Here is a 24,894-nt window from a genome sequence, read left to right as displayed (position 1 = left end):
GGAGCACTGAGATAGGAGTCAGGCAGCCAGGGTTCTCGTCCAGATGTGCGATAGCCTTGCTGAGAGGCCTTGGGCCGGGCCCTTCTCCCATTTAAGCCCATTTCCTTTTGGTAGCACAACAAGCATGACATTCCTGCCCTGTCTGTCCGTGGGCCTATTGTGAGGATGAAGGGCCTTAAGTAAAATGATCAGAAGAAGCCCAGGCTGCACATAAGGAGCATCTTCTGTGCACCGAGCACTGTCCTGTTCACAAGGGGCCGAGGCGATGGGAACAGGTGTTACCCCGTTCCACAGGGAAGGAAACGGAGGTTTCCTCATCCACATGGCAAGCTGGTGAGCATTATGCACAGGACAGGGTACAGCTGAGACCACTTATGACCGTGTTGTATTATTATTTGTGATTATGAGGAAACCCACTTTAGGACCTTTCTCATGGCAGTTTGGCTATTGAAGCTGGAGTTTGGGCTGCTTAGACCTGGAGGGGATGGGCTAGGGCGAGGTGGACGTCAGGATGGAGATGAGAGGGCTCTCTGTGGGGTGGGTAGGGGGAACGAGGCACCCACCAGTGGTAATATCGAAAGCGTGGCCTCCAGTTGGGCGTCCTCAGCAGCGTCTGTACGGCACAGGCCAGGTTCACGAACATGTAGCACATCAGGAAGAACCTAGAACGGAGAAAGGCCCGGGACAGACAGAGATTCAAGGAGGGGCAGAATCAGAACGGGAAACAGAAGGGAAGAGAGGGAGAAAGGGCAAAAGAGGTTGGGGAGGTGTCCGAATCATGTTCTGGTGCTTAGGAAGGAGTTCAAAGGCCAAATCCCCCTTCAACACACCCTGCTGCTGGGAGGGGGGAGGGAGGGGTAAATCGCTACATAACAAAAGACGGGTTTCTGTGACAGTGAGAACCTTCTGGGGTTGTGAAAGTGTCTGGGGGGGGGGGGCGCGCGCGCGGGGCTGCTCAGGGTCACAGCTGCTGGATCCAGGCAGAGAGACCCCAGAGCTGTGGGGAGGGCAAGAGGCCAGCACGCACATAGACAGGATGGGGGCGACCTCATCGAGGGACGCAATGAGGATGCCGATCTCGCAGATGCAGGCGGTCAGGAGCAAGGCCCATGTTGGCTCTCCATTGGCTTTGCCATGGCCGAAGACCTGAGGACAGAGTAACCGTCATGGAGCTGAGACTTTAAGGACTTCTGGTGTCTCCCCCAGGCTTGGGGACCAGTGCAGGAGAGACAGAACCCCCTAATCAATGAGGAGGTGGGGACTGGATGCTGTGTGTCTTATCTTTTAGCAATACGCAAGGAGATACCGGGCTTTTGCTGCATCTTACCCACACTGACATTGGTACCCAAGTGCAATGAAGTTCAAATGCTCCCTTAAGGGGAAAAAACAGATGGGAGAAGAACTACAGGAGGCCATGACTATGTGCGCCGTAAATCTTTTTTTTAGCATCATGGAGAGAGCTGCCCCTTTCTTGCCCTTTGGCTGCCTCCTTGAGTCCCTGCCTGATCACTAGGCCAAAGGAGGGCCATTTATTTTTTCCCCTAGGAGCAGACAACTCTGTCCAAAAAGATGGCATTGACCATGGGCCAAATCCCAAATACAGCACAACCATTCTTCTTCGTGGCAGCACAGAGCAGGAGGGCCCCAGAAGGCAGTTCAAGGCGTGCTGTGGCCCTGCCTCGCTGTGGAGCCTCCCTGGGCAGGTCTGCCTGGCTGGTATATGGAGGGACTGTTCTCTCCACACCCTGCCCTCCGCTGACCTGCAGGAAGGGCACTATGCCATCCCGGGAGATGGCCTGCAGCAGGCGTGGGGCCCCCGTGAGGCTCTGCAGTCCAGCCCCGCAGGTGGAGAAGAAGGATCCGATGACGATAACCCAGGGGGAGGGCCAGGCCAGCGTGCCCACCACCAGGTTGCCACTCACAGCTTCACCAAACCTGGAATGAAAGGGACAGGAGATACTGGGTGAGCGATGCCACCTGGATTTCCAGGGCAGGTCTCCCACACCAACTGCAGAACCAGCTCTGCGCCCACCACAGAGCTGGGCTCAGTAAGGGCAAAGGGAGAGACAAAGCACTTTCTGTCTGCATAACCTTGGGCAAGTCACTACCTCTCCTTGCCTCACTTTCCTCAGCTTGTAAGACAAGGCTCATTATAAACCCATCTCACACAACAGGTGAGAGGATAGGAGGAGACAACGCACGTAAAATGCTTAGCACACTGCCTGGAACGTGGTAGTAGTGATGACTCCAGTAAAGGTCCGTTGTGACATTTTCTGTTATCCTGGGCAATTCGCTGAGCCTGTTAGAACCTCTCCATCTGAAAAATGGGGGTCTAGCCTCATCATCTGGTGATGGTCTGCGATGTGAGAATCAAAGAGAAGCATTTTCTAACAGTGATAGTGAATAAAAATGGAAGGTGCTGCCTTCGTAGGTACAGAGCCCTGTCTCTGAAATGTGCAAGCAGAGGGATGCTCAGGTGGGCCGCTGCTGAAGGACTTCAAGGATCAGATGATGGTCAGTGTTTCTCAACCTTTCTAATGCCGCAGCCCTTTAATACAGCTCCTTACGTTGTGGTGACCCCCAACCATAAAATTATTTCGTTGCTACTTCATAACTGTAATTTTGCCACTGTTATGAATCATAATGTAAATATCGACCCTGCTGGCAGTTCTCAACCACTGCTGTAGAGCCTAAGACCATCAGAAAACACAGATATTTACATTATGATTCATTAACAGTAGCAAAATTACAGTTATGAAGTAGCAACAAAAATAATTTTATGGTTGGGGGTCACCACAACGTGAGGAACTATATTAAAGGGGCTCAGCATCAGAAAGGTTGAGAACCACTGGGTTAGACTGATGGCCCTTGCAGTCTGTGGAAGGTGTCCAATTAAATGAGATGAGATAAGTGGAGGTTAAGTTGCCCTAAAAGCCAAAGGGATTAATAGTGCAAATTGTCTATTTGGCCAGGTCACTCCTCTACTTAAAACCCTCTGGAGTTTCCTCCATTTTTTGTGAAACAAAGCTCCAGTTTACTGGTATCCAAAACCAGGCCTTCAGGACTGGGTCCATCCTAGGTCTCCAGCCTTATGTCCCCCATTCCCCACCTTACTGAAGCCAGGAAGGGAATGAAGAAACTGGCTTCTGGGATAGGACTGCCACTTGCCCTCCTGGTATGTATGCATATGCCCTTCAGAAGGGTATGCACCTGAAGCTCTAACAGCTCACACCTACAGGTACCCAAGTGTGCAAACACAGGTATGCGCACGCACACACGCATGCACACGTGTGGCTCTTTCTCTCCTCCATCTTTATTCATGCTGATCTCCCTGCCTGGAATGCCACCTGCCCCCAGCCCCCAGCCATCTAAGTAATCTCTGCTCCGCATTTAAAGTGGGAAGAATAAATGAGAAAATGTGAGTAAGGCATTTCTAGAATCGCCTCCTCCTCCCGCCCTCTGAGGACTGGATCGCAGCCTCCGGAGCCGTGTGCTTTACTTTCTCACCACGCCTACTGCTCTGCAACCCAAGTCTGTTAAAAGTACAGCTACCATCTCCAAAGAGCTCCTTCAGCATGAAAATCCTGGGTTATTTATCTTTGTTACCCCCGGAACCCTGGACAGTGACCAACACATAGACATCCAGGAAACACTAAATGCATTAATATATTTTAAAGAAAAAGAAAAGGAAATTGTCATTATCCTAAAGGAAATGAGGCACCATTCAAGCTTCTTGAGCTGGAGTGACATAAGAAAGATAAAATACTGTGTAAGTTGGCAAGCAATTGTCCTTGACCCCCATCCCCACCCCCAACACACACACACACACACACACACACACACACACACACACACACGGCCCCTTGCACAGGTCTGTTTCCCAGAACTTGGCCCCTGTACCCACCCCCCAGAACAGGATGAGCCCTGATTCCCTTACTTACTTGTCCCGCAGGACGACCCCCTCAATGCAGGCTCCAAACAGAACAACGGAACTGATGTCTGCAGCAGAGAATGAAGGAGAATTCCCAGCGTGGCGCCCCCCTTCATCACCACCACTCCTGAGCCAGCGGATGAAATAGCAACTGCCCCCTCTCCCGCCCTCCCTGCCCACCGTGGCCCCAGCCCAGCAGCACAGGATACACACAGCGGAGGTGGTGGCAATGGCCAGGATGGTGCCTGTAGGAATTGACTTCTGGGCGTCCCGCAGGTCCCCGGAGCGATTAGACCCAGCCATGATCCCTGTGAAGAGAGCAGCTAGGACAGGAGCCATAGGAGACCAGGCAAACTGGGAAGAAACTCAGCCTTGGAGTCAGGAAGCCTGGAATCTGGGCTTGGCACATGGATTTGCGCGAGGACTTGGGCAGTATACTCGGCTTTCCATGGCCTTAATTCCCACATCTGTCCATTGGGAACTGAATTGTGACTTCTGCCAGTGTGATGGGGGTTTTAGACTAAGAAATTCCCCCACATTATCATTGGCCATCCCCTACACACTCATTCCCAGGCACAGTCCTCCCTGTCCGAGCTCCCCTTCACCTGTGACAGAGGGGAAGTAGATTCCAACCAGCAGAGTGAAGTAGGAGGTCATATCACTGAAGACATAGGGATGGTCCATGTTGATAAGGGCACCTTCAGCCAGGCCCACGGAAGGCATCCCACGCTTCTCCACAATCACCCCCTTGGTCAGGTAGGAGCTCCAGAGGTTCTCTGGGGGGAGACAGGATGCTCAGGAAAGACCCAAAGTCAGTGTCACAGCTCGGGGCCAGGAGGTGGGGTGGGCAAAACTCTCATTCCCCTTGGCTCTGTTTTATTTCTACTAACATTTCCTAAGCTTCTGATTGGGACGAGGCCACATGCAGGGGCTTTGCACCCGAGTCAGATTTGGTCCTTGCTCTCCAATAGCACTGTCTACTGGGGCAAAAAGACACGCCTATCTCAGACTGATTCAATTTCCCAAACTGATCACACACACACACACACACACACACACACACACACACACTCTCACATCCCAAACCAGCTCTTTTCCTGGATCCCTTAGCTGGGTAAGTGGCACTAGCATCCATTCAGACACCTTGGCATTGCCTCAACTTCTCCCTCTCCCCTTCTCCATTTCAAACACATCACCAACCCCTCCTAAATATTTCTCAAATATATTCCTTCTCTCCTTTCCAGGATTCCTCCACTTTGGCACTATTGACATGTGGGACAGTTAATTCTTGGTTATGGGAGGCAGTCCTGTAGCACTGTATGATGTTTAGCAACATCCTAGGCTCTACACACTAGGTGCCTATGATAAGCCTCCAGGCGTGACTAGACATTGCCACACATCTCCTTGGTGCACAGAACAGCCTTGGTGGAGAACCATTACTCCATTCCAGACATCCCTCCATCATTCTAGGTCAGAAAACCTTCGTCTCTCACCTGGACTCAGTGCAGCCTCCTCTTGGATTCCCTGCCTCTGTTATCTCCCCATTTTAGCCCATCCACATTAGCAGCCAGAGTGAACTTTCAGAAATGACAAGGTGGCCATGTCCCTCACTTACTCCAAACCACTTGGTGGCCCTTCATCGCCCTCAGGACACAGTCCAAACTCTTCAACATAGCTACCGAGACCCCCCACAGTCTGTCTCATGCTGGCTTCTCCGACATCATGCCTTGCCCCTCCTTTTTCACTTTATGTCCCAATCATTCCAAATTACTTGTGGTTGGAAGGACACAATATGCTCTTCTGTGTCTGCATGCTTTTAGGCAAGCTGTTCTTCTGCCTGTGATGTCTTTATTCCCCTAATATCACTGAAAATCTCTTATTTGTCCTTCAAAAGCTTTCTCAGATGAGTCCAGAAAGCCTTATCTTACCACTTTCTACGTACAACCACTCCCTCTCCTGGGAGATCTCTGTTCATTGAATGTGCATCTATGCATATTTGCTAATTCACCTGTGTTTGCTTTTAGGCTCCTTGAGGCCAAGGCCTGTGACTTATTTATGTTGCATTCCTGGTGCTTAGCACAGTGCGAGGCTCTTGGTAGGTGCTTGTTAAATTGATGGCTCTCTTTTCTATTAAGTGATGGGCTACTCAAAGGCTTCTTTTCATCTCTACCCCTTCATGGTGCCAAGAACAGAACATGACCAGAGTAGGAGATCAATTAAAACTGATTGAATTTAACTGAATCCCAAGTAGAGTCTCTTAATCCTAACATTTTAACCCACAATCCCTGTAGCATTCCCTGGACACCAGCCCTCTTCCATCCCCCAGACCTTTGATGAGGCCACTAGCAGCGCCAGGAATGCCCTGGATCTCCGTGACGTTGTTTTGGGCGAAGTACTCATCACAGGTGGCATTGAGAAAGCGAGAGGAACAGAAAAGGCCCCAGAGCTGTGTGGTCACTGTCTCATTTCCTTCCCAAGCCAGCTTGGCACAGACATCAAAGCCATGGTGAGAGAGTGTGCGGTTCCCCAGGAGGCAGATCCTAGGGAGAGAAACAAGGGAGGAAGGTGGGGAGGGACATAACCTTGCTCTGGCTTCACAGTTGAATTGCCAGTGGAACTCTAAAAAACATAGATCCTGGGCTTAATATCCAGAGACTCTAATTTTATTGGGATGAAGCCCAGAATCGCCTTTTTTTTTTCCCAAAGACTTCACCCCCATCACCCCTCCAGCCCCAGCCCATAAGTGATTCTAATAGCAGCCAGGGCAACAAACCACCTTAGTGCCACGCTGTGTTTCAGCACCATGGACAGTAGTCTCTGTGTGCCACCCTTCTGGGCAGTGGGATGTTGGGAAACCCGTCCTAGTAAAGAGGCAGGACCAACAGAGATCTGAGCTCCTAGACCTTCCCTCTGTGTGCCTTCCCATGATGGGAAAGGTGTTTAACACTAAGTGGTGGCCCCATTCCAGAAGCTTGTCCCACCCATGAAATGTTTCCCCGGCACGGTGTTTATCCCTCCAGAAATCACTCCACTTGGTTCTTTGTCAGTTCATTCCCCACAGCAAGCATTTGACTCTCATAAGGGAAAAGATGCCCAACTTCAGGAATATTATCCCACCCTGAACAGACTTCCCCAAAACTAGGAGGTATTTTCCCTCTTAAGGAAAATTGCTCTAAATTCACAACCACTCTGATTCTGAGAGATGGGAACAAGGGGTTGGCATAGGGTGGTGTGCAGACCATGAAACTGGGCCATGGAGGAGGAGGACAATGCCTTAGGCTCAGAGTAGCAGCACTTACGGGAAGTAGGGCGGGTCAAAGGCAGATTTGATGACCCCAGCATAGATGGCCAGGATGGAGAGGATGACACAACCCAGGAAGACTAAGGCAAACTTGTTGACATACTTGACACCCACAAATACCACAGTGGCCATACAGGTGAGTACACAGGTGCCATATACACGCATATTGTTCAACATGGCTGAGGCCTCCCCGCTGGCATCTTCTGCCTTAAAAATGGCCATAGCTGGGAAGAGGTAAGCCTGTGAGAAAGGGGCAAGGAGGTCAGGCAACTAACCCAGTAAGAACCAACTGAGAATCACCCCAAGAAAATAGCCTGATGTGCAGTCAGGGATTTGGAGAAAAGATTCCAGTCACGCAAATTTACAGTAGTGCAAGACTAGAATGACATCCACTGATAAGGGAATGGTTAAGAAAATCATAGGCTAGCCTGCAAGGATTAATTACCTAGTCATTAAAAATGATATTGCAGCCCAGGTGGTGTGGCTCAGTAGTTGACCTATGTACCAGGAAATGATGGTTCAATTCCCTGTCAGGGCACATGCTCAGGTTTCGAGCTTCATTCCCAATAGGGGGCATGCAGGAGGCAGCAATCAATGATTCTCTCTCATCATTTATATTTCTGTCTCTCTCTCCCTCTCCCTACCTCTCTGAAATCAATTAAAATATATATTTTTAAATGATATAGTGAAAATATTGGCAGTAATTTTAATTTCTATTATTTTGTGATCAAGTATAAGTCTTAATGGTTATATATTGTTTTTATTATTTCTAGTAGAAAGGCAGAAACAAATTAGATAGTCATCATTAGGAGATTGGGTGAATAAATTATGATATTCCTATATATACTATGGAGCTATTCAAAAGGATAAATGGATTTACATAACTGACTCAAAAAGCTATTCATGTTATATTAGGTAAAAACAATCAAGTTTTAGAAAATGTGTTTATGATCTCACTTTTGTAAATACATGTATGTACGCATATCTAAACACATAAATATATGCATAATAATGTGTGTGTGTGTGTGTGTGTGTGTGTAAATACAGCAAAATGTTAATAGTAGTTTCCCCTGAATTGTGAAAATGTGGGGAATCTTTATTTTTTTGCACATCTGTATTTTCTATAATTTCTCTATTAAATATTAATGTTTATATTCCTGCAAAAGTGTTTTTTCATTTTCAAATTATATTTACAAAGAGAGTTTTGAGTTATTTAGGAAAATCTGTACAGTTATACAAAGACAGAATACAATATGACATAGAAAAAAAAACTAGAAAAAAATACACCCAAATGTTAATGACTTTCTTTGGGCAATTGTTATTTCCTTTTTAACATTCTTTTATATTTTTCCAAATTTATGCAAGGGGCAAATTTTGTAAAAGTCATCATTCTCTCATAATGTGGCTCCTCGGGTCTTTCATTCTCCATTCTGCCCCCAAACCAGAAGCTGTGACTGCTTCTAGCCCTAGTTCTCCAAGACAGTGCAGTAGAGTGAACTATCCCTGGCACGAGGGTCAGAAAGACACAGGTTCACACCTTCCACACGTTCATACCCCTTCCTTAAATTCTCTGAGCCTTGCCGAAACCGGTTTGGCTCAATGGATAGAGCATTGGCTTGGGGACCGAAAGGTCCCGGGTTCGATTCCGGTCAAGGGCATATCCCCAGTAGGGGGTGTGCAGGCATATCCCCAGTAGGTGGTGTGCAAGAGGCAGCTGATCGATGACTCTCTCTCATCAATGTTTCTAACTCTCTATCTCTCTCCCTTCCTCTCTGTAAGAAATCAATGAAATACATTAAAAAAAATTTTTTTTTTAATTCTCTGAGCCTTGCTTTCTGCATCTGTAAAATGGGGACATCTTCTAACGCACAGGAGAGTCAGGGATAAAATAAAATGATACATGGCAGGCCACGAGGCCTGGATAAAGTAGGAGCTTGGGAAACGTCAGCCTGACTTTTAATCTACCAAGGAACCCTCTTCAGTTCCCAACTCCTCCAGGAGGGGCAGGAAGAATGGAGACCAAAGTCAGCAGCCGTCTCCTTTAACACTGCCCAGCAATCTGACATCTCATGTCTCCCCCTGATAGATGTCTTTACTAGGCTCCCTCTTAGCCTTCTTCCCTTTTGCAATTGACTGGCCATCAGCCCTCGATAATGAACATTTGCAGGGGACTTAGCACAGCCCCTGGCACGCGGTCGGCAGCCACTAAATAGTCAACTATTGTGTGACATGACTATTACCATTTCTGCCATGATTTTACTCTTACCCACCCATCTCTGCCACTTGGTAGCTGAGTGACCTTGAGCAAGTCATTTCATTTCTCCGAGCTTCTCATTTGTAAATGGGTGTAATAATACTTAAACTTCATGAGGATTCAAGATAATGACTGTGAAGTACTTGGAACTCTGCTGAGAGCACAGTGGGTGCCTGATAAACGGCAGCTGTTCATGTTACATAATTATTGCATCTTGTCTCCCCAACTAGACCGTGAACTCTTTAACAACAGAAGCACATCTGATTCCCCTTGGCCTCACTGAGTGGCCTATAGGAGGCGCCCAGGGAGCATTGGTTAACCGAAAGCCTGGGGCCCCACACCTCCTCCTCGGTCCCTCTCACCAGCAGGATTTCGATGGTGCCCAAGATGTACATGGCCCCAGCAAAGGTAGTGCCCAGGTAGAAGCAGAGGCCCACGGCGCCCCCAAACTCTGGGCCCAGAGACCTGGAAATCATGTAGTAGGAGCCGCCAGCTGCAGGAAAAAAAAAACAGTATCAGTGAGAGGTTCAAAAGCCCTGGGCTATCATTGGGGGTGAGGAGGACTTAGGAACAGAGGTGGGAAGGTGATTGCTCTGAGCCTCATGCGCCTTACAGGCTGGAGTCCTAGGACTGGTGGGAAATCAAGCTAGCCACTCTGCATAGATTTTGCAGCACTAATTTCCCCTCTAAGGAGGTCGTGGCTCAGAAATAGGATGATGGAGAAGAGAGTCTCAGGCAAAGGGAGAGCTTGCATTGCCCTGTCCAACACCATAAATTGCCTCCCCTTAATAAAATTGTCCCAGGTTACCCCCCAAACAGCATAGCCTAGTCCCATTTCTACAATATGGCCTGTCTTAGGTCCTGATAGCCCCCAAATTCCAGGGCACTATCCTTCCTTCCAACTATCCAGGCCCCCCTCTCTTCCATCCCTTGTAAGAAACCCCAATTACATACCAGGCACAACGCCATTGGTTGCAATTGCACTCATGGAGATGGCTGTGAGCATCGTCTGTGAGGAGAGAGATCATCAGAGTGGCGGCTGGAATGGGGGACGCAGTGGCCTGGGTGGGGGCCAAACCTTATGCCCCATAAACATTGCCAAACCCACAAGTCCTCTTCCACTGAGCTTCTTCCTGGTCCCACTCCAACTTCCACTCCTGCCAAGTCCTTCTTGTCAGGAAAAGCTCTTATTCACCACTCAATGGGCCTACCAACCACAAGCTACAGCAGCAGAGAGCTCTGGAAACCCCAGCCTGGCCTCTGACCAGCTGTCTGGCCCAAGACAAGTCACTTCACTCTCTAAGCCTCAGTTTCTTCATCTACAAAATAGGGTCCAGGCTTTAGCACTGATTACCTCACACGCAAAGGTGGTTCAAAGGTCACACGTAAAGAAACAGAAATGTGCTTAGAAGTAGGTGTCTAGTGAATAGTTGATATTTTAGAGAAAGCAGGAAGAATTATGTTACAAAACTGTGACACACATTCCCATTTCTTTGTGAGTCTGGACCTACCAAAATATTAACTAGTGTGTGATTATAGGTGAATTTTATTTCTTTCTGTACATCTATCTTTTTCATCAATGAGTTGGCATTACTTGTATAATTACACACATACACACACAAGACACATCCAAGTGAAACCTGGTTAAGAGCCATCAGGGACCAGCCTGTGAGAGGCAGGAAGGACCAGTCAGACCTAATTTACTCTCAAAGATCATATGCAGTGGTTCCTATAAAAAGCTCAGGTCTCATGCTTCCCCCCTCCCTACCCCACCCCAGAGCTCTGCTCAGCCCAGCTGCCAGGGCGTGGGAGAGGGGAGGGTGTCACTCACACAGGAGCAGCAGATAAGGACCATACAGAAGGACTCCATGATGCCTGCAATGCCCACCACCCAAGTGAGCCGCAGGAAGAGGATGACACCAAAGATATTCTGCAGGCACGGCAGGTACACGCCCATGAAGGTGCCCATACGTGGGGCCTGCCAGGGAAGCCAGTATCAGTTTCTGTAGCCCCTAATCACTACCAAACCCACAAGCCCACTCCTCCTCCCTTTTCCCTTCATCCCCCCTTTCTTATTCTCTCCATCTCCACCCCTTCATCCCTCTTCCCCCTGATTCCTCTTCCCATTTCCCAGCCTTCATGCCTACATCACCCCTCCTTCAAACCAACCCGACCCTCCTCCCTTCTATGGCTATCCCTCAACTCCCTTACCTCTATCCCCAAATCTTATCCCTTCGTCTGAACCTGTTTTCCTTCCCCAATCTTTTCTCCCTTCCATCCGGCCTTCCTCCCTCTTTGTTCTTCCCAAGGCCCTCACCTGTACCGGCTTCTTTTTTCCACCCTCATTGTTTTCTGCTTCTTCATGCTCCCTACTTCCTTGGGGTAGGTTGGTGTAGTTGGCCAGGCCACTAAGCAGGGAGGACACCATGGGGCTGGTGTCCATCTCCTCCTGTGGAGGGAGGTGGCGGTATTAGGATGCTAGAGCCTCAGGAAGTGGAGGAGTATGAGCTAGATGGGAGGAGGCAGAGAGATATGGGGACTAGGAAGACAAACCTTTGAGGATGAGTTAAGATAAAAAAGGAGGAAGAGGAGGAGGAGGAAGAGGAGGAGGAGGAGGAGGAGGAGGAGGAGGAGGAGGCAAGGAGAACAGGGAAAGAGGATGGTAGAAGAGGGGTAAAGGGAAGGAAAAAGAGCTGAGGGAGGCTCAACAAAGAAGACGGACCTGACAGCGAGATGGAGAGGAGGGAGGGAGGGAGGATCTGATAAATGTGGAGATGAACTGTGGATGGAGGCCCAACACTTCTGGCAACCCACCTCAAACAGAGCCATGTTCTTGCCATCGTACTCCTTCCCCTTCTCGGTGTCGGTGCTGTTGATGAAGGGACTGCTCTCCTTGGGGTTGCCATCACCTGAGAAGGCAGGGGAATCAGTGGTCTGGCACCAACTGGTTGTCATCCATCTACCCGGGCCAATGCAGCTGTATGGCCACTTTAACTCTCTAACCCTCCACATACACATGGGAAACATGGAGCTAATACTGCCTCCCTTGAAGATTTTAATTCATTTATTTGAAAAATATATATTTTTTATTTATTTCAGAGAAGGAGAGAGAGAGAGAGAGAGAGAGAGAGAGAGAGAGAGAGAGAGAGAGAGAGAGAGAGAGAGAGAGAGAAATGATGAGAGAGAATCATTGATTGGCTGCCTCTTGCGCATCCCACACTGGGGATGGAGCCCACAATCCGGGCATGTGCACTGACCAGGAACCGAACCCTGACTTTCTGGTTCATAGGTTAATGCTCAACCACTGAGCCATGCCGGCTGGGCCTCCCTTGAAGAATTTTAGTTGACAAAATGTTTGAAGAGCCTCATGTACTCCTTGGCACATACTAGGAATTTAATAGATGAGTGAATGCTTCCTTGCTCTTAGGGGTTCCATCTCATTCATCAGGGTACCCTAGATTCTCCAGGGCCCCTCATTGACCATAACTGAGCCCCTCTGGTGTTTTGGGATAGAAGCATGCTTTTTCCTGGGGAAAAGGAAGAAAAAACGACAGCCTGAGGCCTCAAGGATACTCAACCTTTTAGAAAAGTGACCCCCTTGGGCACCTCCTATGCCCCCTCATTCATCTTCAGTCAACATGTATTTGCTGGATATCTGCCATGTGCCAATATCAGCACGGGGATGGAGGAAAAGTAAAAGGCAGAATAAGACACCACTCCTGCCCTTGGGTTCCCTGAGATGAACCAGTAACCAGGAATTTCCAACCCAGAGTGGTAAGCTCTGTGATAGAAGATGAATACGGGACTGAAGGAACACAGAAGAGGCATTCGGCCCAGCCTGGGAGGTCAGGGAAGACTTCCCAGAGGAAGTGACGTGTTAGCTGAGAGCTGAAGGATGAGTAAGAGTTAGAATGGGAGGGAGGCAGGAGGAGTTCCAGGCAGACAGAACAGCAGAACAGCATGTACAGTGGCCCAGAGGCGAGAGTGAAGAGAGTGGGTTAGAGGAGCTGAAAGAAGTTTGATCTGGCTGGAATCTGAAGGAGCACGGGGAAGGGAAAAGGAGGAGGCGGGCCTGAAGGATGGGGCGTGCATAGGAAAAGATGAGCCTGGTACAATACATGTGGGCTGGGTCCTTACACAATCAGCAGGCCCTGTTACAGATTTTGGACCTCACTCAGAGAACAATGGGAAGTCATTGAAGGCAAAGAAGTGCCATGTACAGACTTGTATTTTAGAGCAAGCACTCTGGCCTTTAGATGAAGAATACAGATCCTAGTTGGGGACTTTCAGTAACCTAGGCGAGGGCTGATGACCCGGACCTGAGCAACGCAGGGCAATGGGCAGACTTTGGCACATATCTCCATGCCAGACGTTTGGGAATGGAGGAAGGAGAGATCTAGAATAATGCCTGGAGTTTCTAGCATGGACAAATGGTTGGATCGTGGTGCTATTTACTAAATGGGAAAGGGGGAGGTTAGGGGTGGGGAAGATGTTGGATTTGATTGAAAGTGAGGCACTATGGGACACTCAACTGAATAAGTCTAGATATTCCGATCAGTCTGAGACACGGGAAAGAGGCTAGGCAGGAGAAAGAGGTGGTGGTAACTCATAAGAAAAACATATAAATAAATGTAAATATGGTAAATACGTGTGAAGGAAGTATGTGAAAACAAGTGCCTGGATGAGATCACCCAAAGAGAAAGTCTCTTCAGCATCCAGGAGAGGGCCCTTTCAAAGAGATATAAGGGCCCCTAAAGGCACAGTCCTTTAGCTCCAGCCTTCCCCTTCCTTGGTGCGAGGGCTGAGTCCCACTAGCAGATTCCTCTCTGGGCCCTGCGGCAAGTCCCCAGTGACCAAAGTCCAAGGGAAACTGAGGCCCTGTCCCTCGTCTCCTGACCCACCCCCTCTCTTCCTCTCACTTTCCTTCTCCTTCCTCTCCCTCTGCCCAAATCCTCCCCATCCTCCTTACCTCCTGGGAACTTTAGTCTCCCAGTCAGGGTCCTTCCTAGAGAATGACCTGCTATAAACCCAATCTCATCCTGACAACATTGTAAAAGGAGAGAGAGATGATGCCTCACCCACCCAAAGGAAACCCACCACCCACTAACTCCCGCCACCACCTCCTTCATCAAGCCAGGTACGACTCCTGGTCCCCAAACAGGGCCCACCCCCTACTCTTTCTTTTGGTCACATGTGTGAGTTCCTGGGAAGAGCAGACCCTCCTCCCAGGAGAAGCCTGGAGCATAATCCTTGCTCAGGAAAAAGCCTTTGGAAGTGAATTTCACCAAGCTCCCTTCCTGACTCCAGGGTCTCAGAAGAGCTGGCTGGGGCCAGAGAACAGGAGACATAAGAGTGAAGTGGGTTCCTCCTCCTCTTAAAATGTTCACAAGATGCCTCATGTTCTCACCTCGGTATCATAGGAACTAGTGGGTTGTGGAGGGAGGGGGATGGGAGGGTGAGACGAGAACAAATTTCTTAGTGGTTAAGAAAACAGGCTGGCCGAGACTGGTTTGGCTCAATGGATAGAGCATCGGCCTTTGGACTGAAAGGTCCCGGGTTTGATCCGGTCAGGGGCATGTCCGTTGGTTGTGGGCACATCCCCAGTAGGGGTGTGCAGGAGGCAGCTGGTCGATGTTTCTCTCATCGATGTTTCTAACTCTCTATCCCTCTACCTTCCTCTCTGTAAAAAGTCAATAAAATATGTTAAAAAAAAAAAAAACAAAGAAAGAAAGAAAGAAAGAAAGAAAGAAAGAAAGAAAGAAAGAAAGAAAGAAAGGAAGAAAGAAAGAAGAAAAGAAAGAAGAAAAAGAAAAGAAAACAGGCTGGAGTCAAAATTTAGGGGTCAGTCACAGCTTCACTAGCTGTGTTGATACAGTTGAGCAAGTCACTTGAACTCTCAGCCTCAGTTTCCTCCTTTGCAAAGGGGGCACTAATCGAGCTTAACGGAGAGGACTGTTGGGGTTGAGTGAACTAATGTCTGTAATGTATGCCTGGCCCAGAGTGGAGCGCTGGCTGTTGCTGTCACAATCTCGGTATCATTAGTGCACGCGGAGCGCTCCCTGCCCGGACTCCCCAGTCCATTCTCTTCCGCAGCCGCATGATGCAGGGGCTGCTGTCTCCCGTGGGGCTGGCTCCTCTTCGCGCAGCGTCTGCTCCTCCTCCCTGCCTTTCACGCCCCTCCAAGTCCCCCTCTTCCTTCGTGGGGGCCCGGGGCGCGCGCGGGGCAGGAAGAGGGGGGCGTCTTGACTGGAGGCTGCAACTGGGTAGCCCGGTACCAGTTTCCAAGGCGACCGCGCGGGCCGGGAGCGCCGCGCAGAGCCGGCCACGCGCCCGCAGCCGCTTATGTAAGCGACGCGCAGCGCGGAGCCAGACTCCAGGCAGGATCGCAGCCAGGAAATGAGAGCAGGGGAGGGGGCGGCTCCGTGGGCTGGTTCTGGGTCCTGCCTTTACACCTGCCCACCGGACCGGACACCAGGCCCCCGGCCTCCCGGCCCAGAGCTGAGTGCCCCTCCCTGGAACGCCGGGCGCACTGGTTGGGGCAGTGCGGGGCGGGTGAGCCTCAGGAGTTCTCCAGGGGGCAGGACCGCGGAGGGGGAACTCGTCCTGATTCCCCAGAGCCAGGAGTCAGGACGGTGGGGGAGCGCCTAGTGGAGCGTGCGAGGGAGGCAGGGCCAGACTGAGGCTGAGCCTTCTCCGCCCCCGCCCCCTGGGAGCTCTCAACCCCAATCGGCTTTCAATTAAGCTGCAGCGGCCAGAGGGAGACCAGCGGTGCGGGCTGAGGAGCCTCCTCCCTATGGGCCTGGGGCCAGGCCCGGGGGAATTCCCAAGCAAGACTGGGGGTGTGGGGGAGCGCGTCACACCCCAACGAGAAGGGAGACCTGGAGGCCAGAGATAACAGCTTTGGGTTCTTCTTTAGTCCAGAGAAGCCCTTTTACTCAGGCCATTCCCATGTACCTGAGTCAGCACCCAGGTTTCCCCCACCCACATCCCCAAGAACTTTGGATCACAGATGCCAGGGGCTCTCGCCTGAGGGTCCCTCTTCCCTCAACCTCACCAGGTCCTTAAAACCCCCAACCATCAACTCCATTTGTCTCTGAGAGGCCTTCTCTCTCTCTGGGACCCAAAACGCCTGACCCAGGTTCAGAACACTCTAGCTCCAGGCCCTGGACACTATGGAAAGAGAGAAGGGGTCTGGGCCCGCTACATTCAGAGTCTAGAACTAATGGGGCGGGTGCAGAACTGAAGGGAGTTCCTAGTTCCACTCCTGCTCTGCACCCATAGGCCTCCTGAGACCCCATGGAAACCCCAAGGCCCAGTAAGGCCCTAGGGGACAGACCATAGCGGCTGTCTGGGGGAGCAGAGAGTGTCTCTCTCAGGCTGCGTTCCTGTCCTCAGAGTGGAGACATCTGAAGGGGGTCCCAGATGAGAATGGGCTCCTTCGTTGCCTGCGCACCGCGTGTGGATGTCTGATTCTGCCGCAGACTCCACTTAACCAAACCCCTCCCCCCTCCACACACACAGTCTAAGCCTGTGGGAGAGGGGGGCGGCTTCAAGATGAGGCATCCCCAATGTAACTGGGAGGTGGGTGAGATGGCCAGCCAGTGCTTCAGACCCCTATAATCCACTCAGACCCAGGGAGGAAGAGTGGGTCTCAGACAAAGGATGGGTGCCCTGGTGTCCACAGCCTTCCCGAGCGGCCACTTGGCTCTGACTCCTTTTCAAGATCTGAAGGACTTCAAGTCAAGGCGGCCAGTCCCTGGAAGACCCCGTTCTTTCAGCCCCTGGGGCCTTCGGCCACCCCCTGGGGAGGTCCTCAAGAGGCTTGGCCCAGAGGGTCAAGCTATGCCCAGGGGAGCGTTTGAAGGCGCTGAGCGCAGACAGCTGGAGCGGGAGACGCGCTAGTGCGCGAGAGGGACGCAGCGCCGCTGGAGGGTGGGGGTAGGAGCGGCTGACAGCGGTGATGGATGGCTAAGGCCGCTGGGGGGCGGCGGGGGGCCTGGGAGCCCAAGTGGGTGACTGGCCCCTGAGACCTCGGAGCAGGGAAACCGCGGGGGAGGGCGGGGGGAGAGCCGATGCTGTGAAAGGACTCGTTCCAAACCCTTGGGCTCCTAGCGAGTCTCCGCACCCACCGCAGCGCGTCCGCAGTGCCCGCGCCGCGGCGGCGCCGGGATTCAGCTGCTGGAACCCCATTCCCTGGGCCTTACTGAGGAGGCTAGCAGCACCGACTGGAAAGACTCCCCCCACCCCTACCCAACCCTGGAGACCTCACTGCCACCCCAGGGTGCCGAGAGGAAGGGGAAAGAGGGAGGAAGGAGAGAGATCTTGCTTCCCGTCCTGAATAGGAGCCCACGGGGACGCAAGAGGGAAAGGCAGATTCCGCAAAGTGGAGCTGAAAATCTCCGGGGGAGGCACGCTCCATTCTGAGGTTGGATCTTGGGCAGCTTTGGGGGAGGGGGCCCAGATTGCACCAAGTGTCCTCTTAAGGAGACACCGCAGCCCGGACGGGGGCCGTCATGTGGCTCCAACCCCTCCTAAGTACCTTCCCCTCATCTTCCAGCCGGAAGTCTCAGAGAGAGGGATGCAGCAGGCTGTGCCCTCGCCCACCCCCCACCACCACCACCCCCTCCACACCAGTCAACACTGCGCTAGGACGCCAGGGTCCCTTATGGGGGGGAAGGAGCCCTCCTTCCGCCCGTCGAGCTCCACGTCAGCCCATTCTAGCTCTCCCACCCCCTTCCCACCGCCTCCCCCGCTCGCTCGGTTAACCTACGTCTGCCTCCCAGGCGGTGGGCAAATGGCAACCCCTCGCCCCCAGCCCGGCCCCAGACGAAGCGCATTCCAGAACCTCGGACAGCGCCTGGCGCATTCCAATGGAACCCGGCTCCAGGCCGCCGCCGTGGGCGCCCACCGCCCCGGTCATCCCAGCCTCTCCTCCGAAGGAGGCGGCCCCCACTCTGCCTCTCACCCCGGAGCTGCCGCCTCCCCTCGCCGCCCCCTGGCCGCTGCTTACCGGGGTTGGCTCCCCCATCGCCGTCCTCGCAGTCCGTCAGGTTGTTGAGCATGGTGGCGGCGCCGCGCCGGGCCCGGGGATGGCTGCGCCGCCTCGCCCGCGCCCCTCTGCCCGCCTTCTGCGCTCACTCGCTCGCTCTCGCTCTCGCTCGCCCTCCGCTCCACGGAGGAAGGAGCTGCAGTGCCCGCCCGCCCGGCGCACACACACTCGCACACGGACACACGCTCACACCCGCGCGCGCCCCCTCTCAGCGGCGGCGCTGCTCACCTCATCCCGTATGCAGGAGGCGTGAGCCACCGGCGGGGTTTTGGGGGGGGAGTACGGGAGGGGAGGAGGAAGAGGGGCGGGAGGAGCTGGCCTGGGGGGCCCCCTCGCCCTAAAACTGAGGGCTTGCACGGGTGGGATAGAGAGGGTGCTGCAGGGGACAGGGGCCTCGCCTCCCTGCAGCAGACGCAGCTCAGCCCGCCCCCCACTCGCCGGCGCAGGCGGGGCCGGCACGTGGGCAGGTGCCATCCCGCGCCCTAAAAATAACGGCAGGGAACTAGGTCGCGGCCGTGGGGAAGCGGCCCCGCAGCGGCTGCCTGGCTGGGGGTCTGGGGCGACCCCTAGGGGGGGAGATGAGATGCCAAGGGTGGGGCACCAGGGACTACGGGTCCCTGGAGAGCCTGTCTGCAAAGCTGGGGAGGCCAGCCCGAAAGAGGGAGGGAGAACCAGACCTTTTCCCATCTCGCCGTTCAAGAGGTGGCGCTGAGGATGTGGAGAGGCCAGAGGCCTTACTGAAGCACTGTGCTGCCCCCACGGGGGGACGCAGGGTCTACCTGGCCATCCAGTCTTAAAACGGGAGGAGTGGAGCCTGCGGAGCTGCAATGAGCCCTCTCACTGTGCTTGGCTGGCAAGAGTCACAGCATCTCACCCCCAAGACAAAGACAGGGACCCTCTGACTGTGGAGTGACCCTGGGAAGGAGACATGGTGAAGAGGAGAGAAAGCAGCAGTGAGGTTCTAGGGAGCACGGACTCCCCACCAGGGAGGTGCAGGCTCTAGGGGAGGCAGGCCAGTCAGAGGCGGGCCAGCGACAGAGTGGGGGAGGGGGAATGAGGCGGCCTGTCAGCAGGGACAGATCTTCTCCCGGGGCAGGAGTGTCTAATCCCCTAATCCAGGATTGCTTTCTGAGGATTCCAGAGCTGACATGCTGTCTGTGCTCCTCTCCCTCACCTGACACAAGTCCCCCAGAAGCGTGATTGTCCTGGGGCCCCTCAGCACCCCTAGATCCAGGCTGGAGCCTGTGGTGGAGACATCTCAGAGAGCAGCATCAGAGGCTTGGGCCCTTTGAGTCTCTGGAAGATCTAAATATCAAAGGGTGAGAACAGACTCACCCTAGCAGCCACCAACACTAGCCGTCTGAGGCCCAGAAGGGTTCTGTGGTTGGAAGGGATAGCACCAATCATCTTATCTCATGCATGGCCCTCATTTGCAGATAAGAAGGTTAAGGCCCCAAGAGGAGAAGTAAATGACTGTGTGTGAACACAGTGCTAGTGATTGGCAGAACACAGTCTGGGAGCCTGGTTGCTTTATTCCAGCTTAGGACTCTGCTCCCCAACACAACCTCTTTTGAAACTGCCCCTGCCTCCTGGAGAAAGGACCTCTGGTTCTTGGCTTCTAACAAAGGGCCCTGCTGGGTCTGAGCTACTCTTTCTCCCTTTTCTTGTGTTCGGATTTCCAAGTCGCCATGCTGGAGTGACCTCCTGCCTTGCAAGTGAAGGTGGATCCAGAAGACCTTTAGGGGTCCTAAAAGCCTGGATCCATGTGACTGGGATGTGACCTTTCAGAACCATGGACAGGGCCCGCGGTTCACCTCTGTACTCATTTGTAGGTGGTGGTTTCACATTGAGTCAGCCAGAGAGTCTTCCTCAGCTGACTGACAGGGGGACTCTGAGGGACCCACCAATAAGGTATCAGAACCACAAGGCTCTGTGGATGCTGGAAGGACTCTGGGGGTGGAAGAGCTAGCTATTCAGACAGGTATGAAAATTGAATTCGGCTTTCCCAGAGGAAAAAAAAATACACCGCCCCCCACCACCACCAAAAAAAAATTTTTTTTAAATAAGTTTGGATTGGTGATAGGATTTAAAAGAGAGTAGTAAGTTAGGCTAGTTTTCAGGAGCTCCTAAGCACTCCACTTCACACGCCCCCAAGCAGCAACAGCATTATGGATTTCCATTATCTGTAGAGACAGGTCACATAGTAAAGCAGGTAGTAGGCTTGCCTGGGATATGCTGTGAAACAAATTAAATGCTGAGATTTTTTTTTCAGTAAGCCCAGGTCTGGAATGGTCTCCTGGGTGTATTTTCCTTCATTTGTAGCCCAGAGCCTTAGCCACTCAGGCCTGAGCCCACCCATGGGGAAACCTAGGTCCTGAGGGAGTGCAGGCGAAGGCAGGAGTGACTCCTCTTCCCTTCGGTGTCCCGGATGTCCACCATCACCACAGCTCCTCGCCCATGAGGCATCTGGGATTCAGGAAATAATGCTGCCATCCTGTCTTCTGCCCCCAAATTCTGCATATCCGTGGGCCAGACTAAGGTCCTCTCTTGGGGATTCAGTATCCCCACCTTTAAACTGAAAGGGTTAGACTGCATTACCCATGGAACTTCTTTCCTCTCTGAAAACTCTTAATGTTCTCTCCATTTACTGACACTAACATCATGGAGACCAGGTCAAGTGAAGTCGGAGTCCCAAGGGTAGACCCCAGACCTTGGATTCACACACCCCACCTTTCAAGGAGACTGGTCCCTATTCTGGCCTCAGGCGAGTGCTCTGCGGCGAGGCTCTGAGAAAACACATTGCAGGCATCTTGTGCATGGCCAGGTTGGCCTTGGCCAGGTGACCAGCAAGACGTCCCTCATCTCTGAGCCCCAGGAATATGGCTTCCAGCTCAGCACCCCATCCCTACCCAGAGCCCTAGGGAGAGGGAACCCCCTCAGGAAAGCACACAGGATGCAGAACTGAGCACGGTCCTATTTTTGAATTTTCAATCTGTAAAATTGATTCCTTCTCCCACCTTATACTTCTCAGAGAGAAAAATATTCCGAGAAGCTGCCTCCGAAGTATCAGGATTTTGGAACTGAGACTTTTATAATTTTACCTTTTATCACTCCCCATTTACGGGAAAGTTGGTTTAGAAAGATGCAATTTTCTTCGTGGGGTGAACTTGTGGCAGATTGGGGACTAGTATCCAGATTCCCGATCTCCAGTCTGGGGCTCCATCCACTGAACCAGAATTGGAGGAAGCTGGAGCCACCTGATTGGTTCCTCCTTCCATGGGAGGCAGACCTAGTGCTCCCCCTCGTGACTCAATCCCTATCCATCCTTATACCATATCATACTCCCAGGACCAAATCCACCCACCCCCAGTTCTGACCTCATAGAGCCACGGCCCTGAATTCCCTCCTTCGCTCTTCTCTCCCGACCTGCAATCCCCATTTTCCAGACCCCAAACCCTCGCAGTGAATTGATGAGTCCAGCACACAGCACACCCCACACACAGGGCTCGCTGCAGAGCATGTCAACCACCATCGTCTCCGTGGCAACCAGAAGCTTAATTAACAGGCTGCAGCCCCGTCACCATGACAATGGCACCCCAACAGTCTCCCGTTCCCTTACAGATTCAGACCATCTCCCCTCTTTCTCAATCTGGACCCCCTTCTCACTATACCCACCCCCACCCCCATCCCACCTGGAGAGCTGAGGCCAGAAGATCTCTCTGGTTCATTGAGAAGAGGGGAGGGGAGATGAGGGGGATGAAAGAGAGGGGGAAAAAAAAAAAAGAAAAAGAGAGAGAGAGAGAGAGGCCCGTCACTATGGCAACTGCAGCCCCGTTCATAACCAGTTTGTTACCATGGAGATTCCCAGGGCTCACCTTGGGCTGAGGTATTGGGCAGTGAGGTTCTGAGCCCTGGCTTAAGGATGGGGTGACTGGAGAACTCCTTGGACAGGTTGGAGAGCTATAGATCTGATATTTACAGCAATAATCCAGTGTCATTCTTCCCAATTTACAGGCAGACTGAAACATGGGGTTTGGGTATGTGAAAAGCAGAGAACATCACCCTTGTAGATCACCAAAGAATCTTAGCCTGTTTGTGGCTAGAAAGACCCTCATAAAGTTTATTGTCCCTCATAAAGACCCTCATCAACTCCTTTACATATAGATGAGGGAATCGGGATCCAGAGAGGGTAATCAAGGCCACACACAGAATCTGAGCACGAGTGTGGATGGAGTATATTGTGATCTTGCTCCAATCCCCCTAGCATCTCTCACCCCATGGGGATACTCCCAATTCCTCTTCATCTTAGCCCAAGCCCAGGGCTCTTTCTACTACCCTGCCTTCCTCCTTGATAGCTGAGGCACAGCAGGGAGTGGTATAAAGGGGTGAGGGAGCGGTTCAGAGTTGTAACAATTGATCAGGTCCACTTCTCTCCAGCCAACTCGCCATCAATCTCCCCATGGAGCAGATGAGATAACTGAGGCAAGGGGGCTACAGTGCAGGGTTACTGGTAGATTTGAGAGCCTCTGGCTTGCTTCTTTCACCCCTGCATGTCATGTTCCCACCTATACTGACCCCCTCCAGATACAAACTCCACTCCCTTAGAACAGAATGAAAGGCAATGCTCATATACAAGTGACCTGCAAACCCTCCCCAAGCCTTCCCCCACCTTACACGTGCTGTCACCTCTCCCTGTGGGCCTGGGTAGGGATAAAAGGTGGAAAGACTACCTCTCTGGGGTCAGAGGGCTGTACAGGAACAGCTGTGGAAAAGATACCATCAGATGTTTGGTCTCCCTAGGGAGCCCTAATCCACTTCCCCTGCGGGCGGCGACGAGACGTATCAAGGATGAGGTACCTAGCCCATTTGGTTCAGTGAATAGATCATTGGCCTGCAGACTGAAGGGTCCCAGGTTCATTTCCGAGTCAGGGTACATGCCCTGCTTGATTCCCCAGTGTGGGGCATGCAGGAGGCAGCCAGTCAATGATTCCCTCTAATCATTGATGCATCTCTCTCACTTTCTCTCTCAAATCAATAAAAATATATATTTTTTTAAAAAAAGAAAGAAAGGAGGACGTACTGGAGGCTATTTCAGGTCCTTCACCCAAATCATTCTCCAGATGGAATTTCCAATAAACTCAGCACACAAGTACCCACCCCACAACTAGACACAGAAATACATACATCAACATCCTATCAACACTGTCATACAGTGACACACATAAGTACTGACTCATTGACCACCCCACGGGTCATTAGAGTTGGCATAGGATGCTGCTCCCTCAAGAAACACAAAGACATATACTCACTGCCTCTGCCACAGGCACACAGCCTTCCAGATTCACACACAGCTTGCACAGACAGCTGCACACCCAAAACTGAAATTTGAGGTGAGAGAGAGGACCATCGTATTCTCAGGCCAGCGGGTGAGGAATGGCAGGGAAGGAGGCAGGGATAGGTGAAGCAGGAGCCTACAGCCTTTCCCCCCTCTCTTCTGATGAGCATTAAGTCGCTGCTAAGTGCCAGCTTGTGGGCTTGGCACTCAGAACACAAAGATAAAATAATAGGGTCCCTGCTCAATCATAAAAAAGGATGAAATCTTGCCACTTGTGATAACATGGATGGAGCTAGAGGGTATTATGCTAAGTGAAACAAGAAAGACAGAAAGATAAATACTATGATTTCACTTATATGTGAAATCCAAAAAAATAAAACAAACGACCCAACAAAACCAGACAGAAACAGATTCATAAATACAGAGAACAAACTGATGGCTACCAGAGGGAGGAGGTGGAGGAATTGGTGAACAAAGTGAAAGGGATCAGGAGGTTCAAACTCCCAGTTACAAAATAAATAAGTCACCAGGACTGAATGCACAGCACAGGGAATATAGTCAATAATATAATAATTTTGTATGTTGACAGATGATTACTAGACTTATCGTTGGGATCACTTTATAAATTACATTATGTTATATACCTGAAACAAACATAATATTGTATGTCAACTACACTTCAAAAATAAATAAGTAAATAAGCTAAATAAAAGTAATAAAAACAAATTTTTAGAAAAGGATATGGTCCCTGCCCTTGAGATGCAGGAGACACACACGTAAGTAACCTCCATCCACTGGGACACGTGCTCCTATGATGCAGTGGCTGGGTGGAATGACTGCCTCTGCCTCGGAGCCAAGGAACATGAAAAGCGTTTTCAGAAGGAGTTAAATGAGCTACAACTTACAGGGTGAGTAGGAGGTTCCCTGGCTACTGGAGGTGGAGAGATGAACACAGACAGGTATACCAGGAGTCCAGGAGGAAAATGTTTGATAACGGTTTGGCCTTCATCCTAAAGCAATGGGA

At 51.6% G+C, this 24,894-nt stretch overlaps 1 protein-coding gene across 2 annotated transcripts in view; it reads right to left on the bottom strand.

The window, feature by feature from the left end:
* SLC12A5 (solute carrier family 12 member 5) overlaps positions 1-24,894 on the bottom strand; it is a 36,325-nt gene that overhangs the window by 9,782 nt on the left and 1,649 nt on the right. The window contains exons 1-14 of one of the 2 annotated variants that reach the window (XM_036418533.2): positions 18,497-18,938; positions 12,301-12,395; positions 11,804-11,935; positions 11,318-11,464; positions 10,441-10,495; positions 9,849-9,979; positions 7,231-7,472; positions 6,260-6,471; positions 4,537-4,707; positions 4,141-4,239; positions 3,942-3,999; positions 1,761-1,935; positions 1,028-1,146; positions 564-662 (exon numbers count right to left, since the gene is read on the bottom strand). In XM_036418533.2, the coding sequence (XP_036274426.1) occupies positions 564-662; positions 1,028-1,146; positions 1,761-1,935; positions 3,942-3,999; positions 4,141-4,239; positions 4,537-4,707; positions 6,260-6,471; positions 7,231-7,472; positions 9,849-9,979; positions 10,441-10,495; positions 11,318-11,464; positions 11,804-11,935; positions 12,301-12,395; positions 18,497-18,548 (1,787 nt within the window). In that variant the 5' untranslated portion in view covers positions 18,549-18,938. Of the gene's footprint in view, positions 1-563; positions 663-1,027; positions 1,147-1,760; positions 1,936-3,941; positions 4,000-4,140; positions 4,240-4,536; positions 4,708-6,259; positions 6,472-7,230; positions 7,473-9,848; positions 9,980-10,440; positions 10,496-11,317; positions 11,465-11,803; positions 11,936-12,300; positions 12,396-18,496; positions 18,939-24,894 lie in introns of those variants that run through there. The other variant, XM_045574756.1, reaches the window with a different exon arrangement.

The sequence above is a fragment of the Pipistrellus kuhlii genome, unplaced genomic scaffold (genome assembly GCF_014108245.1).
Source record: "Pipistrellus kuhlii isolate mPipKuh1 unplaced genomic scaffold, mPipKuh1.p scaffold_m20_p_6, whole genome shotgun sequence".
Lineage (NCBI taxonomy): Eukaryota > Metazoa > Chordata > Mammalia > Chiroptera > Vespertilionidae > Pipistrellus > Pipistrellus kuhlii.
This window is presented reverse-complemented; position numbering and strand designations above follow the sequence as displayed.